Source organism: Salvelinus alpinus, unplaced genomic scaffold (genome assembly GCF_045679555.1).
Source record: "Salvelinus alpinus unplaced genomic scaffold, SLU_Salpinus.1 scaffold_41, whole genome shotgun sequence".
NCBI classification, from domain to species: Eukaryota; Metazoa; Chordata; class Actinopteri; order Salmoniformes; family Salmonidae; genus Salvelinus; species Salvelinus alpinus.
This window is the reverse complement of record NW_027255982.1, coordinates 1,126,253-1,145,857: the sequence shown is the minus strand read 5'-3', so window position 1 is coordinate 1,145,857 and position 19,605 is coordinate 1,126,253. Positions and strand designations below refer to the sequence as shown.

General features: G+C 47.5%; 1 protein-coding gene across 6 annotated transcripts in view; it reads right to left on the bottom strand.

Annotated features, from left to right (window-relative positions):
- Window positions 1–19,605, bottom strand: part of LOC139567059 (lipopolysaccharide-responsive and beige-like anchor protein) — a 351,617-nt gene that overhangs the window by 211,432 nt on the left and 120,580 nt on the right. For 5 of the 6 annotated variants that reach the window (XM_071388496.1, XM_071388499.1, XM_071388500.1 and 2 more), the window contains exons 31-34: window positions 15,948–16,117; window positions 12,529–12,601; window positions 12,101–12,234; window positions 10,535–10,596 (exon numbers count right to left, since the gene is read on the bottom strand). In XM_071388496.1, coding sequence (XP_071244597.1) covers window positions 10,535–10,596; window positions 12,101–12,234; window positions 12,529–12,601; window positions 15,948–16,117 — 439 coding nt within the window. The remainder of the gene's footprint in view (window positions 1–10,534; window positions 10,597–12,100; window positions 12,235–12,528; window positions 12,602–15,947; window positions 16,118–19,605) is intronic. The other variant, XM_071388498.1, reaches the window with a different exon arrangement.

Here is a 19,605-nt window from a genome sequence, read left to right as displayed (position 1 = left end):
TTGTATGGGGCTGTATGGTGCTGTATGGGGCTGTATGGTGCTGTATGGGGCTGTATGGTGCTGTATGGGGCTGTATGGGGCTGTATGGGGCTGTATGGGGCTGTATGGTGTTGTATGGGGCTGTATGGGGCTGTATGGGGCTGTATGGTGCTGTATGGTGCTGTATGGTGCTGTATGGGGCTGTATGGGGCTGTATGGGGCTGTATGGGGCTGTATGGTGTTGTATGGGGCTGTATGGTGCTGTATGGGGCTGTATGGTGCTGTATGGGGCTGTATGGGGCTGTTTTGTACTGTAGGGATTACTGTTGTTTTCTTGTGTTTTGTCCATATTGTGTGTATTCCATTGGGGGCCATGTTGGAAACAAGTTCATTTAATTTAGGGTTGTATCCAGTGCATCTTTTTCTCCAATAAAATGTTCAATCAACCAATCAATCAATCAATCAACCAACCAATCGACTAGACCAAACAACTATTCACAGATGTCCACTGGTTGCGTTTCTACCCCTTTCTGCTGACTTTTTAATGGATCAAGAGCGTAGCCATGTAGTATGAGCTGTTTAGGGACCGGGGGACGTGGGGGAAGGTAAAAGACGTGGAGGAGGAATGCTCTGAAACTCCGGGGCCAAATGCTTTCCCCATCACTCTTCACAGCCGGAGCAAACACCCCGCTGCGTAGCCAAACACACACACAAGGTTCAAGATCAGTGCAATCAAAGTGTTATTTTTCCCTCCCTCTCTCCTCCCCCTCACCAGCCCCCTACACCCCAACCGTGTGCCACGGGGCGCAGCCCAGGGTCTGTAGCCTATCGGCACACCAGTGTCCCCCTCTAGTCTCGTCAGAGAGGGGTAATATCAGGCTTAGACATTCTTTGAAAGGTACTCTCCTGGCTCGGAGGAGTGAAAACAGAGTAACACCAAGTGGCACTTCATTCTTGCGGCACCCTGCTGATGTGAGCTATGCAGCCAGAGGGGGACCCTTCCTGACAGGAAGAGGGGCCTAGTGCCCAGGGGGACCTCCTAAAATTGAGTGGATTTTAATTTGGCACCAGGCTGTTTTACTGTGAGTCTGCTTAGGCTCGGGAGGGGGGGGGGGGGGGGGGGGGGCAAAACAGCGAGCGTAAATTGGGATTATTTATACGTGAACATAATCCTGTTTCAAATAAAGGAATTTTTTACCTGACATGCAGAGTGGAGACTGACAGGACCTATTGATATAGTGTTATCTTACCTTCCAGGTTCCAAACTCATAAGGGTTCGGAATGTACTTGTCTCGCTCTCATATCAGTGTCTGTGCTTGTCAGCTTGTGTACATGGTGAAATGTAGTACTATGGTTCAACCTTTGAGAAAGGTGTGGAGTGAAAATGATTTCCTTCTTTGGAGAAAGAAAATTGTACTGCCTGACACAGAATTTACATTTGAGTCATTTAGCAGACACTCTTATCCAGAGGAATTTACAGGAGCAATTAGGATTAAGAGCCTTGCTCATGGACACATCAGCAGATCTTTCACCTGGTCGGCTCTGGGATTTAAACCAACAACCTTTTGGTTACTGGCCCAACGCTCTTAACCGCTAGGCTACCTGCCACTCTAGCAGTGACCTCTACGCCGACACAGTCTTGCACAAAAGCCTAAACAGAACTTAATTTGTACATGAGTACATATGCCATCATGTTACCAATAATTGTACACTCCTGCCCACACTCCTCCCCACCACCTTCTCTCAATGTACACCATTGTAGTTGACTCCCCCACCTCTCTATGTACAGGATGGTAGTTGACTCCCCCACCTCTCTATGTACAGGATGGTAGTTGACTCCCCCACCTCTCTATGTACAGGATGGTAGTTGACTCCCACACCTCTCTATGTACAGGATGGTAGTTGACTCCCCCACCTCTCTATGTACAGGATGGTAGTTGACTCCCACACCTCTCTATGTACAGGATGGTAGTTGACTCCTCCCTCCACACCTCTCTATGTACAGGATGGTAGTTGACTCCTCCCTCCACACCTCTCTATGTACAGGATGGTAGTTGACTCCTCCCTCCACACCTCTCTATGTACAGGATGGTAGTTGACTCCTCCCTCCACACCTCTCTATGTACAGGATGGTAGTTGACTCCTCCCTCCACACTCTCTATGTACAGGATGGTAGTTGACTCCTCCCTCCACACCTCTCTATGTACAGGATGGTAGTTGACTCCTCCCTCCACACCTCTCTATGTACAGGATGGTAGTTGACTCCTCCCTCCACACCTCTCTATGTACAGGATGGTAGTTGACTCCTCCCTCCACACCTCTCTATGTACAGGATGGTAGTTGACTCCTCCCTCCACACCTCTCTATGTACAGGATGGTAGTTGACTCCCCACACCTCTCTATGTACAGGATGGTAGTTGACTCCCACACCTCTCTATGTACAGGATGGTAGTTGACTCCTCCCTCCACACCTCTCTATGTACAGGATGGTATTCGACTCCTCCCTCCACACCTCTCTATGTACAGGATGGTAGTTGACTCCTCCCTCCACACCTCTCTATGTACAGGATGGTAGTTGACTCCTCCCTCCACACCTCTCTATGTACAGGATGGTAGTTGACTCCTCCCTCCACACCTCTCTATGTACAGGATGGTAGTTGACTCCTCCCTCCACACCTCTCTATGTACAGGATGGTAGTTGACTCCTCCCTCCACACCTCACTATGTACAGGATGGTAGTTGACTCCTCCCTCCACACCTCTCTATGTACAGGATGGTAGTTGACTCCTCCCTCCACACCTCTCTATGTACAGGATGGTAGTTGACTCCTCTCTCCACACCTCTCTATGTACAGGATGGTAGTTGACTCCTCCCTCCACACCTCTCTATGTACAGGATGGTAGTTGACTCCTCCCTCCACACCTCTCTATGTACAGGATGGTAGTTGACTCCTCCCTCCACACCTCTCTATGTACAGGATGGTAGTCGACTCCCCCAACTCTCTATGTACAGGATGGTAGTTGACTCCTCCCTCCACACCTCTCTATGTGCAGGATGGTAGTTGACTCCTCCCTCCACACCTCTCTATGTACAGGATGGTAGTTGACTCCCCCAACTCTCTATGTACAGGATGGTAGTTGACTCCTCCCTCCACACCTCTCTATGTACAGGATGGTAGTCGACTCCTCCCTCCACACCTCTCTATGTGCAGGATGGTAGTTGACTCCTCCCTCCACACCTCTCTATGTACAGGATGGTAGTTGACTCCCCCAACTCTCTATGTACAGGATGGTAGTTGACTCCTCCCTCCACACCTCTCTATGTGCAGGATGGTAGTTGACTCCTCCCTCCACACCTCTCTATGTACAGGATGGTAGTTGACTCCTCCCTCCACACCTCTCTATGTACAGGATGGTAGTTGACTCCTCCCTCCACACCTCTCTATGTACAGGATGGTAGTTGACTCCTCCCTCCACACCTCTCTATGTACAGGATGGTAGTTGACTCCTCCCTCCACACCTCTCTATGTACAGGATGGTAGTTGACTCCTCCCTCCACACCTCTCTATGTACAGGATGGTAGTTGACTCCTCCCTCCACACCTCTCTATGTACAGGATGGTAGTCGACTCCTCCCTCCACACCTCTCTATGTACAGGATGGTAGTCGACTCCTCCCTCCACACCTCTCTATGTACAGGATGGTAGTTGACTCCTCCCTCCACACCTCTCTATGTGCAGGATGGTAGTTGACTCCTCCCTCCACACCTCTCTATGTACAGGATGGTAGTTGACTCCTCCCTCCACACCTCTCTATGTACAGGATGGTAGTTGACTCCTCCCTCCACACCTCTCTATGTGCAGGATGGTAGTTGACTCCTCCCTCCACACCTCTCTATGTACAGGATGGTAGTTGACTCCTCCCTCCACACCTCTCTATGTACAGGATGGTAGTTGACTCCTCCCTCCACACCTCTCTATGTACATGATGGTAGTTGACTCCTCCCTCCACACCTCTCTATGTGCAGGATGGTAGTTGACTCCCCCAACTCTCTATGTACAGGATGGTAGTTGACTCCTCCCTCCACACCTCTCTATGTGCAGGATGGTAGTTGTCTCCTCCCTCCACACCTCTCTATGTACAGGATGGTAGTTGACTCCTCCCTCCACACCTCTCTATGTACAGGATGGTAGTCGACTCCCCCAACTCTCTATGTACAGGATGGTAGTTGACTCCTCCCTCCACACCTCTCTATGTGCAGGATGGTAGTTGACTCCTCCCTCCACACCTCTCTATGTACAGGATGGTAGTTGACTCCCCCAACTCTCTATGTACAGGATGGTAGTTGACTCCTCCCTCCACACCTCTCTATGTACAGGATGGTAGTTGACTCCTCCCTCCACACCTCTCTATGTGCAGGATGGTAGTTGACTCCTCCCTCCACACCTCTCTATGTACAGGATGGTAGTTGACTCCCCCAACTCTCTATGTACAGGATGGTAGTTGACTCCTCCCTCCACACCTCTCTATGTACAGGATGGTAGTTGACTCCTCTCTCCACACCTCTCTATGTACAGGATGGTAGTTGACTCCTCCCTCCACACCTCTCTATGTACAGGATGGTAGTTGACTCCTCCCTCCACACCTCTCTATGTACAGGATGGTAGTTGACTCCTCCCTCCACACCTCTCTATGTACAGGATGGTAGTTGACTCCTCCCTCCACACCTCTCTATGTACAGGATGGTAGTCGACTCCTCTCTCCACACCTCTCTATGTACAGGATGGTAGTTGACTCCTCTCTCCACACCTCTCTATGTACAGGATGGTAGTTGACTCCTCCCTCCACACCTCTCTATGTACAGGATGGTAGTCGACTCCTCTCTCCACACCTCTCTATGTACAGGATGGTAGTTGACTCCTCCCTCCACACCTCTCTATGTACAGGATGGTAGTTGACTCCTCTCTCCACACCTCTCTATGTACAGGATGGTAGTTGACTCCTCCCTCCACACCTCTCTATGTACAGGATGGTAGTTGACTCCCCCACCTCTCTATGTACAGGATGGTAGTTGACTCCTCCCTCCACACCTCTCTATGTACAGGATGGTAGTTGACTCCTCCCTCCACACCTCTCTATGTACAGGATGGTAGTTGACTCCTCCCTCCACACCTCTCTATGTACAGGATGGTAGTTGACTCCTCCCTCCACACCTGTCTATGTACAGGATGGTAGTTGACTCCCCCAACTCTCTATGTACAGGATGGTAGTCGACTCCTCCCTCCACACCTCTCTATGTACAGGATGGTAGTCGACTCCCCCACCTCTCTATGTACAGGATGGTAGTTGACTCCCCCAACTCTCTATGTACAGGATGGTAGTCGACTCCTCCCTCTACACCTCTCTATGTACAGGATGGTAGTCGACTCCTCCCTCTACACCTCTCTATGTACAGGAGGGATGTAGTGATAAGTGCTGTAAGGTTGGATGTCCTGACAGACTGTTCAGACAATAACCAGTGATCTACAGGACACAGACACTGCTGCTGGCTGATTCATCTGACAGCCGCCTCTCTGATAGTGGACTGTCCTGTATCCAATGAGATGATTTATCAGAGTGGAGTGGAGGAGAGAGGAGACTAGCTTAGCACACGTATGCACACAGACACACACACACAGACAGAGACACAGACTTAACTGAGTCAGCATTATCTATTTATCAGTGTTGTGGATGGAAACCTTTTTAAGCGATGCACCTTTGAAGGCTGTAGATCCGACATGGTGACAGAGAGAAGCTAGGCCACTGCTCGTTGTCATGGAGAGAGCCTGTCATGGCGAATTAAGGGCGTTGGCGGTGAGGAGAGAGCGGTGAGCTCAGACTGACGGAGTCTCAGAGATGATAGTCACGTAATACCCAACAAGTCTCAGCTTTGAAGGATCCATCGCAAGCAATTACCTGAGAGGAACGGGATGTCTTGATACTCCGCCTGGGGAGCTGGACTAGAGCTAAACCGTCTCTCTTCCATCCCTCGTTTTAGTCCTAAAGGACCCGACTAACAATGAGCGTGGATGCAATTCCTCATCAACCCAAAGTTAGATTGTCATCCAAATGAAAATAACATTCCTGGTTGACTTACTAAAAAGCCCACGGATGCCAGAAAACCAATGAGTTAATTGAAACATTAAACAGCAAAATGAAATGCCTTCCTTTATCAACAACAACTGGACCTACGGTACATCAACACGACTGTACCTCATCCTAGAGAGAGAAATGCTGGATCTATCCCTGGGTATCTATCCCTGGGAATCTATCCCTGGGAATCTATCCCTGGGAATCTATCCCTGGGAATCTATCCCTGGGAATCTATCCCTGGGTATCTATCCCTGGGTATCTATCCCTGGGTATCTATCCCTGGGTATCTATCCCTGGGTATCTATCCCTGGGAATCTATCCCTGGGTATCTATCCCTGGGTATCTATCCCTGGGTATCTATCCCTGGGTATCTATCCCTGGGTATCTATCCCTGGGTATCTATCCCTGGGTAGAGTACAAGCCGTTTATGAAACCACACTACCACGCCATTATTCCACAGTTTGTATATGCTGATCAATACAACCACAAGAGACCAAGCAATGAAGCAATAACGTCTCTGACATGAATGTCTCTGATCTCGGATCAAAATGGATCTTTAATTGGGTAGAGGAGTAGCGTTCTTTACAGACGGGGTCCTATCAAACAGTGGTTTAGTATCCCCTCCTCAATGCCAGGCTGAAGTGGCCCTGTGTTGTATGTCTCATACGAGGCGTGATTAAAAACTCCTCTGTGGCCCCTAGCCTCTCGACCTCTGACCCCGGTCCCACTCCATCTCAACCCCTCAAGAAATTAATAAAACATTTCAGACACGATAGCTATCGCGCATTGCGCCATCTTGGATGAGAGGGATGAAGTGAGAGGAGGGGGGGGGGGGAAGAGAAGAATCAATCAAAATCATCTCAATCTCCTCCCATCGTAGACCAGCGCTTGGGGCTCGCTCACTAGGGTCTACATTCTCAAGATGGCTGCCGATTGAAGCGCTTCCTGTGGGGTTCAAGAGCATTTCCTGTGCCGGAGGGCCCTGCGGCTGGGCTACATAACATCATCAATCACTCCCTGCCTTTCTTTCCTTCTTTCTCTCAATTTCCCAGTCAGAGAGAGAGAGGGGAAACAGAGGTGCACGCAAATCACAGGAAAAAATATAATTATCGCCACAACACAAGTCTGGCTGGAAGATGGAATTTAGCCCAGGGAAGAAAAACAGATCTTGTTTCTCTCTCTCTCTCTTTCTGAGCCCCGGTCCCTCTCTCTCTCTCTCTTTCTGAGCCCCGGTCCCTCTCTCTCGGTCCCTCTCTCTCTCGGTCCCTCTCCCTGTCTCTCTCGGTCCCTCTCCCTCTCTCTCTCGGTCCCTCTCCCTCTCTCTCTCGGTCCCTCTCCCTCTCTCTCTCGGTCCCTCTCCCTCTCTCTCTCGGTCCCTCTCCCTCTCTCTCTGAGCCCCGTCTCCCTCTCCTTCTCTCTCTGTCTCCCTCTCCTTCTCTCTCTGAGCCCCGGTCTCCCTCTCCCTCTCTCTCTGAGCCCCTGTCTCCCTCTCCTTCTCTCTCTGAGCCCCGGTCTCCCTCTCCTTCTCTCTCTGAGCCCCGGTCTCCCTCTCCTTCTCTCTCTGAGCCCCGGTCTCCCTCTCCTTCTCTCTCTGAGCCCCGGTCTCCCTCTCCTTCTCTCTCTGAGCCCCGGTCTCCCTCTCCTTCTCTCTCTGAGCCCCGGTGTCCCTCTCCTTCTCTCTCTGAGCCCCGGTGTCCCTCTCTCTCTGAGCCCCGGTGTCCCTCTCTCTCTGAGCCCCGGTGTCCCTCTCTCTCTGAGCCCCGGTGTCCCTCTCTCTCTGAGCCCCGGTGTCCCTCTCTCTCTGAGCCCCGGTGTCCCTCTCTCTCTGAGCCCCGGTGTCCCTCTCTCTCTGAGCCCCGGTGTCCCTCTCTCTCTGAGCCCCGGTGTCCCTCTCTCTCTGAGCCCCGGTGTCCCTCTCTCTCTGAGCCCCGGTGTCCCTCTCTCTCTGAGCCCCGGTGTCCCTCTCTCTCTGAGCCCCGGTGTCCCTCTCTCTCTGAGCCCCGGTGTCCCTCTCTCTCTGAGCCCCGGTGTCCCTCTCTCTCTGAGCCCCGGTGTCCCTCTCTCTCTGAGCCCCGGTGTCCCTCTCTCTCTGAGCCCCGGTGTCCCTCTCTCTCTGAGCCCCGGTGTCCCTCTCTCTCTGAGCCCCGGTGTCCCTCTCTCTCTGAGCCCCGGTGTCCCTCTCTCTCTGAGCCCCGGTGTCCCTCTCTCTCTGAGCCCCGGTGTCCCTCTCTCTCTGAGCCCCGGTGTCCCTCTCTCTCTGAGCCCCGGTGTCTCTCTCTCTCTGAGCCCCGGTGTCCCTCTCTCTCTGAGCCCCGGTGTCTCTCTCTCTCTGAGCCCCGGTGTCTCTCTCTCTCTGAGCCCCGGTGTCTCTCTCTCTCTGAGCCCCGGTGTCCCTCTCTCTCTGAGCCCCGGTGTCCCTCTCTCTCTGAGCCCCGGTGTCTCTCTCTCTCTGAGCCCCGGTGTCCCTCTCTCTCTGAGCCCCGGTCCCTCTCTCTCTGAGCCCCGGTCCCTCTCTCTCTGAGCCCCGGTCCCTCTCTCTCTGAGCCCCGGTCTCCCTCTCTCTCTCTCTCTCTCTCTGAGCCCCGGTCTCCCTCTCTCTCTCTCTCTCTCTGAGCCCCGGTCCCTCTCTCTCTGAGCCCCGGTCCCTCTCTCTCTGAGCTCCGGTCTCCCTCTCTCTCTGAGCCCCGGTCTCCCTCTCTCTCTGAGCCCCGGTCTCCCTCTCTCTCCCTCTCTCTCTGAGCCCCGGTCTCCCTCTCTCTCTCTCTCTCCTCATCAAGGTAGATCATATCACCATACTCCCCAACACCCCCTCCCTCCTCCTTTCCTCCCATCCACACAATTACATTTGCTTCGGCTGTGAGAGAATTTGGTTGGATGATTTACTGAAGCAATCAACGCCATCTTGGACCGTTCCCTTTTCCCATAGAGAGAGAAAGTCATAATGCTTCAGAGAGACAGAGAGAGACCAGTGGGACTGGAGGCCAGGGGCCCTCTTTCTCTCGGTCGGCAATCACCAGATTCTGCCTTTGATTATATTAGCATTAAACAACACCCTGACAGATATGACAAATAGGGGCATTAGAGCATGTCATTTATTCTCCGCTCCCTCCCTCTCGCCAGGACCGCTAGGGTTCACTTCCCCTCCCCGACGTCCCCACACCCCGCTAGCCCACATCCACACTGCCCCGGTGACACCAGAACGGATGTGTAATCTCTCTAGATTACCTCTCTTTTGGAGAACAAGTGAAGTGAATAATGGGAAGTAAATGGGATGGAGGGGAGGAAAAGGGGAGGAGAGGAAAAAGGCAGATGAAAGGTGGTGTTTCTTTTGAAAATAAAACAGATTAAAAAAAGCGCAGTGCGGTCTGAGAGAGAGGTGTCATTAATCAACTGTGTTTTCTGGTTTTTGTGGTGTTTTAAATAGTAAACCCCTCTTCTGCTAACAAACAAGGCCCAGCGGGGATACAGTTATTATCCTGTATCTTTGGTGGTGAGTGTGTGTCTCTGCACTGTGGGAGTGTGGGTGCATTTGGTTGGGTACTTGTCTGTATAGGAACAGTGTATGTGTTCTTACAAGCCTATAAGGGAATAGTATGTTTGTGATTACGTACGAGGTGTGTCTCTCATCCATGTGTGTGTAACACACTGTGTGTGGGTGTGGGGGCGTTTGTATGTGTGTGGACGTGTGGGTGGGTGTTTGTGTATTTCTGTGTACTCGTGTGTATGTGTATGTGCTTACAGATGTGTGTGTGTGTGCTTACGTGTGTGTGAGCGTGTGTGTGTGCACTTACCTGTGTGTGTGTGCCTGCCTGAGCGTGTGTGCGGTGTATCCATGAATGTAAATGTCCAGTCAGGACCATCAGACCATGGCCTCTCCCTGATCCCTGCTCCCCACCATTAGCTGTGTGATCTATCTCCAGTTTATTGACACCCAGCCCATTGATCTACTGCTGCACCACACCTGCTATGATTCCTTCATCTGTATTCATGAATCCTCCATCAGCGCCACACTAAATAAACTTGGACACAGAACGCAACCAAACAGAAGGGGAGGCTAGGCTGCTAACCGTAATCAATGCAAAGCAGCATTTTCCCCTCCTCATCAGGTTGGCCCCAGCCACAGAGGAACGCTGAGGGCCACCGGGGCCGACGCTAAGGGTCAAAGGTGGACGGACAGGTCGGGAACCCTTGACCTTAAGGCCAATATCAATGGTCATTAAAGATGCCTTCTCTCTTGTTTGGAGAAAGGGAGCGAGAGATTGGGGAGACTGTGGCCTGAGGGGAGGTGAGGAGGAGAGATAGGAAGAGATGGTTCATCTATCTCTCCATCCTGGAGTTACTGCACTCAAGGTGAGGACGATCGGGACGATAACTCAGATGGGGTGAAGAGGAGGAGGCAGAGAGAGACAAAGATGGAAGACTTGCCTGAGAACAGAGCAGCATGACCAGCTCTACCACCGAACTGCTGGACTTCATACACACCAGACCTGGAGAAAGAGAGAGGAGGGGAGAGAGACAGGGAGAACGTGGAGAGAGAGAGAGGGAGAGAGGACATGGAGAGAGACAGGGAGAGAGAGAGAGAGAGAGAGAGAGAGAGAGAGAGAGAGAGAGAGAGAGAGAGAGAGAGAGAGAGAGAGAGAGAGAGAGAGAGAGAGGAGGGGAGTGAGACAGGGAGAGAGAGGACGTGGAGAGAGAGAGGGAGAGAAAAAGCGAGAGATAGAGACAAGAGAATGAAAGTTTAAACTGAAATACAATTTCACTGCCATAACAACCATTTTGGCCGCCTTCTTCAGTAAAAATGTAGACGTGTGTAGTAGTGTGTGCACGCTCCAATGAACACACACACACACACACACACACACACACACACACACACACACACACACACACACACACACACACACACACACACACACACACACACACACACACACACACACACACACACACACACACACACACACACACACACACACACACACACACACACACACACACACACAATCTGACCAGAAGTACCTAATCCGGCGACATCTGCGTGGGGACAGAGTAGTATTGATGTGGCCTAATGAGTGGACATGATGTTACTGTAAACTAATACATATTGAGCCTTGTATTACAGGCTGAGACGTGGTTCAGCATATGTCTCATTGATCCTATAGTGGTGGAAGGTCTTAGAGGGGCAGAGGGGGGCAGGGGGTGGGGCCAGTGGAGTGGCCAGGGGTCATTTCATACGCAGAGAGGAAAAGGGACAGTGACCTCTGCATTCTCAGTTACTCTGGTCTGTGCACGCCCACGAACACACGTATGTATGGATACACACACATAATCCCCCCACACTCCTAGACACACCCACCCACTACCCCCCACACACACAAATCCCTAACCCCCCCTCATCCCCCCTGCAGCTATCAATCAACTTTCCATTTTGTTTGGTGGCAGTAGACATCCCAAACACTCCTATTAGTGGGCTGACCCCTGACCCAGGCCTCTAGGACCCGCCCCTCCCCGTACCGCAGCACAGCTACAATCAGTTAGTTCAAACTGGTCCACTCTATTGAGGCCTCTACCAGCCTTGATGTCATGACCAAAGGGCCTGTGTTAGTGCTGTTTAGATGAAGCGTGTGAAATGGCCCGTCATTCTGCAGTGTGTATACTAGTGTGGCTGTGTCTGAGGGTGGGATGGTAGGTTTAGCCCTCAGATCATTGACAGTCAGGTCGGAAATCTAGAGAAACGTTTTATTGAGATAAGTGGTTCATATTAAAAGACGAGTTTGATATCCTTATAATCTAGTGTGTGTGTGTGTGTGTGTGTGTGTGTGTGTGTGTGTGTGTGTGTGTGTGTGTGTGTGTGTGTGTGTGTGTGTGTGTGTGTGTGTGTGTGTGTATAAGGACTTTGTGACATCTGCTGATGTAAAAAGGGCTTTATAAATGCATTTGATTTGTGTGGGAATCCATGTGGTCCATGTTGCTCTCTAGACGGGTACTTACTGGTGCCTTCGATGAGGAGCTCCTGTCCGTGACTACCCAGCAGGGTGCGAGAGAGGAAGGGGGCAAAGTCCACAAAGATCTCTCTCAGTAGGGGGGCAGCCTTCTCCAGAGCATGCTCCAGCCTCTCTGAGATACTGAGGGGAAGATTAGACACTCATATTCAAACCGGCAAATATGTATTATAGAATATTAAAATGCATAGAGGTGACTTTCTAACTGAAATTGATCTACAAAGCAGCAGCTAAAACCACTACAGAATCCACAATATTGTCTTACATCACAACACAAATAGAAAATTAAGAATGTGTGTGTGTGTGTGTGTGTGTGTGTGTGTGTGTGTGTGTGTGTGTGTGTGTGTGTGTGTGTGTGTGTGTGTGTGTGTGAGAGGGATCTCTCGTGTTCAGGTGGTGTGTGTAGTGACGTATCACCTCATACTGGGGGCTGTGTCCCGGGTCATTGGGGACAGCGTGGGGACAGATGGCAGGTTGGCGCTGGCTGATCCTGGTGGAAACCAGAGAGCCTCATTATTAGTCTGGGAGCAAGACAGGACAGTAGACACACACGAACAGAAGAGCGTACACACACACACCCCTCATCCACCTCAATGCATTTCAACATAAAGGAGTGGAGTATAAATGTGGTTTCTGGAGATAATCCAGTGGTTCATTATTAGTATCAGAATCATTATTAGTATCAGAATCATTATCAGAATCATTATTAGTATCAGAATCATTATCAGTATCATTATTAGTATCAGAATCATTATTAGTATCAGAATCATTATTAGTATCAGAATCATTATAAGTATCATTATTAGTATCAGTATCATTATTAGTATCAGAATCATTATCAGTATCAGAATCATTATCAGTATCATTATTAGTATCAGTATCATTATTAGTATCAGTATCATTATTAGTATCAGTATCATTATTAGTATCATTATTAGCATCATTAGCATCAGTATCATTATTAGTATCAGTATCATTATTAGTATCAGTATCATTATTAGTATCAGTACCATTATTAGTATCAGAATCATTATCAGTATCATTATTAGTATCAGTATCATTATTAGTATCAGAATCATTATCAGTATCATTATTAGTATCAGTATCATTATTAGTATCAGTATCAGAATCATTATCAGTATCATTATTAGCATCATTATCATTATTAGTATCAGTATCATTATTAGTATCATTATTATTAGTAGTATCAGTATCATTATTATTAGTATCAGTATCATTATTAGTATCATTATTATTAGTAGTATCAGTATCATTATTATTAGTATCAGTATCATTATTATTAGTATCAGTATCATTATTAGTATCAGTATCATTATTATTAGTATCAATATCATTATTAGTATCATTATTAGTATCAGTATCATTATTAGTATCAGTATCATTATCAGTATCATTATCATTACCAGTATCATTATCATTACCAGTACCATTATTAGTATCAGTATCATTATTAGTATCATTTTTAGTATCAGTATCATTATTAGTATCAGTATTAGTATCAGTATCATTATTAGTATCAGTATCAGTATTAGTATCAGTATCAGTATTAGTATCAGTATCATTATTAGTATCAGTATTAGTATCAGTATCATTATTAGTATCATTATCATTACTAGTCTGGTAGCAGGATATGACAATACATTGGCCCTCCTCCACACCAATACATTACCACACTGAAGGAACGAGTGGCTCAATAAATCTGGTGAGGGTTTCAGAGGGTTCCCATTCTAATGTTACAGAACGGGTGGATGTATGTGTGTGTGGGATAAGTGTAGTGTAATTGTCTGGTGTTAGATAGTGGATGATGTAGAGCTTCCTTCCACTTGGGCATAGATCATTTTGTTCATGTATGGCCTAATTAATGCTACATTCATCAGGGAATATTCATGCAGATTTTGTTTTACAAACCAGCATGGATATTAGCAGGGTTTTCCTTTTACACACCCCTATGCATACAGGATTCGTTTACCTTTTGAGCTGATATTGGACTGAACAATTTTTAAATGTTCCGGTAAATAGTGAAAATTATTTAACATAAAGTAAGCAAAAAAGTATACTTTTTTAAATTAACACATTTGCTTTCATCGCTTTCGGCGCATATTCATGAAATTACTTCCAGGTGCTTTACGACACCGTCCGTGCGGCAGAGACACACGAGTCTATAACGTCTACAAAGCACAATGTTTGATTGATCTGGCAATAAATTCTATTTCACTGTCGCCCATAAATTCCATAATGCCCGGCTGAATACGTGGAGGCGATTCCTCTGGTGTTCGGTGGGCTTGTTTTCCCAGCCGTAAGGGAAGGTCTCAGAGCAGGGATAACTCTTAGGGAATGACAGGCTGTGGTGTGGACTGGAATGTGTGTGTGTGGACACGGGGGCCCGTCTTTAAGCACCACTGTGTTGTGTGGCCTGCTGAGAGGCTCCCGGTGGACATGAAGTAGCTCCTTCAAACAGTGGAGGAGTAAATTAACTTATCTCCATTAATCCTCCCACTGGCCCCCCTTAAACCCACACACTCTCTCGCTCTCTTCACCCCCTTTCACACACACTCCTCTCAAACCGTATGCACACACTTACACAAACATTTCCCGCCTAACACTATAGTAGGCTACATGCACAAGCGCCTAAAACACACACACACACACACACACACACACACACACACACACACATATAAAACATGCTCTATCCACACACAGAACATGAAAGGAAATGTCAATAGGTCTTCTGCCCAGTGTTTACCGACTGTCACCAAGGACTAAAGGAGTCCTACTCCACTCAATAGACAAGACTTCTACTTGAGTTGAAAGAAATTTGAGCACTTTTATTAAGCTGAGCCTGGTGCATAGAAAACAATGTGGACTTGGTCAAGTTTATACATTAATCTATGATTCTATAACTTGTTATGCATAACTTAGCATTCATATGCACTGTATAATTCCTAGTTCTACAACACACAGAATATCACTCCTTCTTTACCTAATGTCAACATGACATCATCACATTTAAGCCAAACCTAAATAAATACCCCATTAAGACAGAATAAAAGTCAGTATTAGGGCTGCAGTCAGAGTACTGTACTATATAGCGTCTGACAGTAATCCCTGATAACACACTAATCCTGTAATAATGCTGCTCGGTCTGCCTGCTCTGTTCCAGGCTAACTGGATTACACAGCGCGGAGGGAACATTCAGAAATACACACTGAAATACTATACTACATTTTAGTCATCTAGCAGACGCTCTTACCCAGAGTGACTTACAGGAGCAATGAGGGTTAAGTGCCTTGCTCAAGGACACGTCGGCAGATTTTTCACCTAGTCGGCTCGGGGATTCGAACCAGCGACCATTCAGTTACAGGCCCAACGCTCTTAACCACTAGGCTACCTGCCGCCTTATACTGAGGGACTGATCTATGGAACCTAACATAGAAGTACTCCTAGGGCTTAAGGAGGCAGATTAGGGACTGTGGTATCAACACAGGTTTTAGGAAGAGGATAAGACGACTCGTTTACTGTCAGATAAGCTGCAAATCGCATCATACTGTGACACTTTCTGTATTTTGAAAGTTCAAAATCTTGAAAACTTCACTGCGGACAAGCAAAACATTTCGGGACTGTATCAACAGTGGACTAATGAAACAAATACCAAAAGATAGTTTTTTGACAGGTATTTTCCTTGGGCTTGGCTAGCTGGAATTCTTGGTGTTGTCACTGACTTCTTCTTTGATGCAGCTCTGACGTGCTGTCTCCGTAGCATGGTAACCTTACTGCTGAGACACCTAACATACCTCCTAATGTCTGGGACTCACCGGCTGCAGCCTCAGCGGTGGTGCTCTGGGAGGCATCGCCCGTGGAAACCACGGCAACGTTGTTGACTGGTGTCCCGGCGGCCGCCACAGCAGCGGTGGCTGATGGGACAGGAGTGGAGGAGCCTGGGGACGGAGCCCCGCCCACCTTCTTGGGCGCCACCCGAACGCTTCTGTAAAAGATGAGAGTAAATATGAAAATGTGTGTTGAATACTATTAAAACACACATCAGAAAATGCATTCCTTGAGACATCTGAATAACTAAGGACATAACAGAACTTTTGTCATTCTAGAATATAAACAATAGTGATGATGTCAGTTTAGCAGGCACAATGTGAGATGTGACTGATAAAACACAGACTGCAGCATGCGAAAACAACAGTACAGGATCCCATTTAGACAGTAGAGTCATTAGAGGCCTATTTCCCTGACACAGAATATTCAGTAATGGCTGCATCCATCTTGCCTGCAATCGATTGGCTCCCTGCAGCACTCACTCACTCCCTCACTCAGTAAGTCAGTAAACATTGTGATTTATTAGCGGAAAGTGGGCCCATCCACCATTACAAATAATATTAAAGCTTCAATACATTGTTAGGGATGTGACCACAACAACATGCAAAATGTGGAAAATCTGGATTCTGGCTCGGGGGACAAATGGAGCACACATGACAGAAAAGTAGGAATTCCTGATAAATCTGATATATTTTGCTGGTGGTCAGCTGGAAGGAATAGATCATTCAAAGGTATCAGCAGATAAATCTGCTCTTTCTTACACAACATAGCTCAAAGAAAAGAAGCTACCGCACATTGTTCTTGCTATGTATCACATTTGTTTTGAGCCAACAGTTCGGACACAGCCTTTGTAGTGGTTTTACTCCTCTACTATTGTTTTAAACACATGGATAACAGACATGGTCATAGCCCCACAGCAGAAGCTGTAGTAAACTACTTTACTCTTAGGATACGTTAGGTTACACTAGGGGTGGGCAACATGCAGCCCGCGGACAGGATCCGGCCCGCAAGCCCATTCATTCTGTGTCCCGCTGGAGGTTTGGTTAGGGGGAGGGGGTTTGGTTAAAAAGCACTCCAGGCCACTCTTGAACGTCTACAAATAGATAGAAGGTACGTAGAAGTTATAATGACCCTATACGTTTACACTGTATCCCTGTCCTCAAGGTCCCTACTGTATACTATGGGGCAGTGTTGGAGGTCCTGGTCTACCCCCATCCATAACACAGTGGTCTGGTGTAGGTTACAGATGACGTGGACGTCGATTAAGGCAAGCCCCCGCACCTCTCTGATTCAGAGGGGTTGGGTTAAATACAGAAGACACATTTCAGTTAAATACATTCAGTTGTACAACTGACTAGGTATCCCCCTTTCCCTGACCAATGCTGTATCACTATATCTCTACAGTATGGGTCCTGGTGTACTACCATACATAACTTATAGTGGTCTGGTGTACTACTTGAGTCACAGGTTACTAATACCAGTATCCCTCTCCCTAGGGGCCAGTGCTGTAGGAGACCTGGTGCACTCCTATCAATAACATCCTTACAGGAAGAGAGCGGAAACAGCATCTGGATAAAGCTGTCAGTTTAAACTAGGCTTCCTGACAGGCCAGTGGCCCTATCAAAGTAGACCTGGGCCTTCTTATCAGTGCTGACACAGAGGGAGCATGACCTAATCACTACCTACTGGTCAAACACACACACACACAAAGAGAGAGAGAAAGAGAGAGAGAAACACACACAGAGAGAAACACACACAGAGAAACACACACACATAAACACACACAGAGAGGAGTATGTAGACTGGGTTTTAGTAGCTCCGCAGACAGAAAGCTGGCGTTGGTATCAAAGCAGGGCCTGGATGATTTAAGATGGCAGATGACACACATTAGGCTGAAGGTACTTTGGATGTTAAACACTGACTGGTTCTGACCCCGCTGTGATCTATGCTGCAGGATGATACAGTCTGGCTGCAGAAATACCAGCAACGGTTAGTCTACTGTCTTCACACACACTGTTTAGTACATACAGGTAATGTTTTAGCTACTTCTGCTGAATGCACTTACGGTACGTTCCTCTGGATAAGAGTGTTTTGCATAATTTCTCAAATGAAAACAATGTATTCCACAATGATAGTTGTCTTATTTGGTGTTGTAGTCTTATTTCGAGAACAGCGTTACAGTCCATAATGTATATTGTAAATTCCTTCCATACCATCATTGAACTGGAATCAACTTCTGCTGGCTATTTTCAAGCATATCACAGGTTTATTGCCAATATGGCCGATCTATAATTGTGGTACTGTATAACCATCTGCAGTTCAAATGTTGAATTTGTGACATTAATATGACTTAAAAGGGATAGTTCACCCAAATTACAAAATGACATTGATTTCCTTACCCTGTAAGCATTCTATGGACAAGGTATGACAGCAATCCATACTTTGGTTAAGTTTCCTTGGCATTGTTTACACATGCTAACGCTTTAGCATTTGTGGCACAAATCCCATTTATGTCATGGGACCGATATTAGCATTTTTCGCGCATCATGTCCAATTAATTTATAAGTGACGTTGTTGAGCTTCACAATCAATTTGAGATACTTTCGGATGATTTGGCACCAAAAAAATCTAATAATCGGCCCAATGACTTGGATTTGTGCCACAACAGTGCAGATAAAGTTCGGAATGACACAATTTCATGCGTACAACATCTAAAAGACCTGCATCATTACACAGAGCTCTGCCATTTCTAAAAGGACGGATTTGTTTATGGAGCCTTTGCTAATGTTAATACGTGGCTCCAATAGTGCAGAACGAAAGACGTGTATGGCGGGGTAGGGGAGGATACGTTTCTCAAAACCAAGTCAAATCACACACAAAAAAAAGAGGACTCTTCTATAACATGCCCTTTACACAAAAAATTGAGATTGAATTTGGTTGTAAAACATAAACTTCTCCTCAGCCCTTAATTAATGGCCCTACTTCTGAACAGTAAAGGACAGAAGAAATAAGAATTAATACGCTAGCTAATTAGCCTCGACTCTCAGTTAAAAACCCACCGCTGTCCATTCGCAGTGGTTGGTAACAACTATCCTATTCTGCTTTACGGTTAACCTATTTGTAGATCGAACAATCAAATGGGATGATTCCAGGACCCTAGCTTGCGAAGCGGTAACTTTATACACAGGCGCTCACTTTCTCACTCACACTCTCAGCCTGTAAGCACATTCCTCGATTCAACTCTTAGGAATAGCACAGCTTAATGAAATTGCTTGTGTTTACACGGCGGCGAGCCCGGTTATTGGTTAAAACCTCTAAATTATTCAGGCCCTGCCAACCCGAAACCCAGAGAGCCCAGAGCTTTGCTTCTCCCAGCTCCTCTCCTGGTCGTGAGTTTCACAGTAACAGCCAGGCACCTGCTCTGACGGCTGATTAATCGACAGGGGCGTGGGGCTCAACGATAAGTGTAGCTAATAACCTAACTGAATAATTTAAAGGCCTGAGTTGCTGGGGAACAGATGGAGAACCTAACACTGAACCCCAACCCTGTACCACTATATACACACACACACACACACACACACACACACACACACACACACACACACACACACACACACACACACACACACACACACACACACA